The sequence below is a fragment of the Coturnix japonica genome, unplaced genomic scaffold (assembly GCF_001577835.2).
Source record: "Coturnix japonica isolate 7356 unplaced genomic scaffold, Coturnix japonica 2.1 chrUnrandom614, whole genome shotgun sequence".
Taxonomy (NCBI): Eukaryota; Metazoa; Chordata; class Aves; order Galliformes; family Phasianidae; genus Coturnix; species Coturnix japonica.
The window spans coordinates 22,676-25,411 of record NW_015439987.1 but is presented as its reverse complement, the minus strand read 5'-3'; the positions used below and the strand labels follow the sequence as shown (position 1 = coordinate 25,411).

Genomic DNA, 2,736 nt, shown 5'->3' with positions numbered 1-2,736 from the left:
TTGGGTTGGGGTCGGGGGGGTGGGGTTGGATTGGGTTGGTGTTGGGTTGGGGGAAGTTTGGGGGGGTCGAGGTCTGGTTGGGGTTGGGGTCAGGGTCAGGGTCAGGGTTGGGTTGGGGTTGAGTTGGGGTCAGGGTTGGGGTTGGATGTGGTTGGGGTTGGAATCGGGTTGGGGTCAGGGTTGGGGTTGGGGTCATTGGGGGGGTTGGGGTTGGGTTGGGTTGGGGGAGTCGGGATTGGGGTTGGATGTGGTTGGGGTTGGGATCAGGTTGGGGTTGGGGTCCCCCCTCATCCTCCCCATCTCCCTCAGCCCCCTCCCCATCCCATCCCCCTTCTCCCCTTCCTGCCCCTTGGACCCCCATATCAGCCCCATATCAGCCCCATATCAGCCCTGTATCCTCCCATTGCCCCCATTCCCAGCCCTGTGCTCCCTATTTGGGGTCTGACCCCCCTCTGTGCCCCATAGTGAACGTGGTGGAGGCGCTGCAGGAGTTTTGGCAGATGAAACAGTCGCGTGGGGCCGAGCTGAAGAACGGGGCCCTGGTGGTGTATGAGATGGTCCCGGCCAACAGCCCCCCCTACGTCTGCTACGTCACACTGCCCGGGGGGAGCTGCTTCGGCAGCTTCCAGGTACGGCTGGAACTGTGGGGTGGGGTTATGGGGTCAGGGTCAGGGATAGGGTGGGTTAGGGTGGGTTAGGGTTATGTTAGGGTTAGGGTTACATGAGGGTTAGGGTTATGTTAGGGTTACATGAGGGTTAGGGTCTTTGTTAGGGTTAGGATTAGGGTTAGGGTGGGTTAGGGTTATGTTAGGGTTAGGGTTAGGATTAGGGTTAGGGTGGGTTAGGATTATGTTAGGGTTAGGGTTACATGAGGGTTAGGGTCTTTGTTAGGGTTAGGGTGGGTTAGGGTTATGTTAGGGTTAGGGTTACATGAGGGTTAGGGTTAGGGTTACATGAGGGTTAGGGTTAGGGTTAGGGTTACATGAGGGTTAGGGTTAGGGTTAGGTTTAGGGTTAAGGTGGGTTAGGATTATGTTAGGGTTAGGGTTACACGAGAGTTAGGGTTAGGGTTAGGGTTAGGATGGGTTAGGGTTATGTTAGGGTTACATGAGGGTTAGGGTTAGGGTTAGGAGGCATGCATAATGTAAAACGCACAGGCGATGGACGAGCTCAAGGTCTTTGCAAGGTTGGAAGGTGCACGGCTGCAATTTACATGCTAGGATGCAATGGGGAGCTCTAGGCTGTGCAATTAATAGCACAGTACGTGCAATTAAATACAAAGCAGGGGAGCTCAGCGCTGCAATTAATGCTTCAGGTCAGCCACAAGGAATCTCAGGCTGCAACTAATGCAATAAACACGGGGAGCTGCTAGGTCTGCAGATTAATAGAAGTGCATTTTCATGACTGCCGAGTACTGAAATGCATCCGTGTTACATTGACATTGAGCGCCAGCGCCTCGGCCCGACGAGCTCCTTTCTTCGGATGAAGGTCGGTGCGGTGGAGTGTGCCGCCAGCGTTCGGGATGCCTGCGTCTAAACACCCTGAGTTTCATCAGCTGTGCGATCTTGGCGGCGCGTTGCCGACGCCGCCTCTCAAGTCTTTGTGTGGCAGTGGCTACTGGAGGGATGGAAACGGGCTGTCAGACAACAGAGACAGCGAACAGGACTCTCGCAACCAGCCAACAGCAACCAGGAACAGGAACAGGAACAGCAATTCAGAGCTGAGTTACGCGCGAGGCCACTAACCATCATACACTAATCCATAAACCCTAATCGTAACACTAATCTAACGCCTAAGCCTAACTAACAATACAGCTGAGACTTCAGCCTAAGCATCCCTAACCCTAATACATAACACTAAACGCCTAACGCTCTGACCTTAAAGTAATGACCCGCTAACCATCAACCTAACCCCGATAACTTCTAAACCCTAAACCACCGACATAACGCCTAAACTATAACGCCCTATCGACTAGTAATCCCACTAACCCAAACACCATAACCCTACCATCAAACCTAGACTACCCATACGATTTCCCATCATACGCGGCTTTCAAACCTGGCACACTAATCCTAACCCTACACCCTAGCCCTAACCCCAATCCTGAACCCTGACCCTAACCCTTAACCCCCTAATCCTCTAACCCTAACATTAGCTCGACCCTCACATTAACCTTATCGGCCTCCAACAGTACCGTTGACCTCTAACCATGCATCCCACTCTACAGCCCAAGCCTTCTAACTCCTAATCCCTGGACCACCTTGACCCTCTAAGCCCTATAGGACTGTGTTCTGGGGGCTGATATAGGTTGGGGGCGCAAAGGGGCGGGCCGGCCCCCTGGCCCCCGTGTTGCCTTTCCCGCCGTGTGCCATATACCCTCTCAATCGTAACCGTCTGAGTGCTGCGGGTGTCCTAAACGACCTCTATCTCCATTAAGGCCATAATGCCTCCCGCGTCTGCTCTTCCATGGCCATTCTCCCCGCCTGCTTCTTTAATCCTCGTCGCGTTCCCCACCGTTGCCCCACCTTAGACTGGCCCCTGCTAACAAAGCACGCGCGTGCTGACGACCTCACTGTGAACCCAACACTTTAAAATGAAGCACCGTGTTGCGTACACCCACCCTAGGAACCGCTTAATGTCCTTAGCTGTCCAATCGCCGTAGACAGAAGACCCCGGGGTTGGCTATACGAAAGACTCGGTTCTATTACCTATATGTATACCTCGTTCTATACCGATT

The 2,736-nt window shown here is 53.7% G+C and overlaps 1 protein-coding gene across 1 annotated transcript in view; it reads left to right on the top strand.

Moving 5' to 3' along the window:
• Window positions 1-362: 362 nt before the first annotated feature.
• Window positions 363-2,736, top strand: part of LOC107307473 (LIX1-like protein) — a gene marked incomplete at its 5' end in the record, with an annotated part of 7,699 nt that continues 5,325 nt past the window's right edge. Inside the window, one exon of the mRNA XM_032441828.1 lies at window positions 363-653. Within this exon, the coding sequence (XP_032297719.1) occupies window positions 363-653 (291 nt within the window). The remainder of the gene's footprint in view (window positions 654-2,736) is intronic.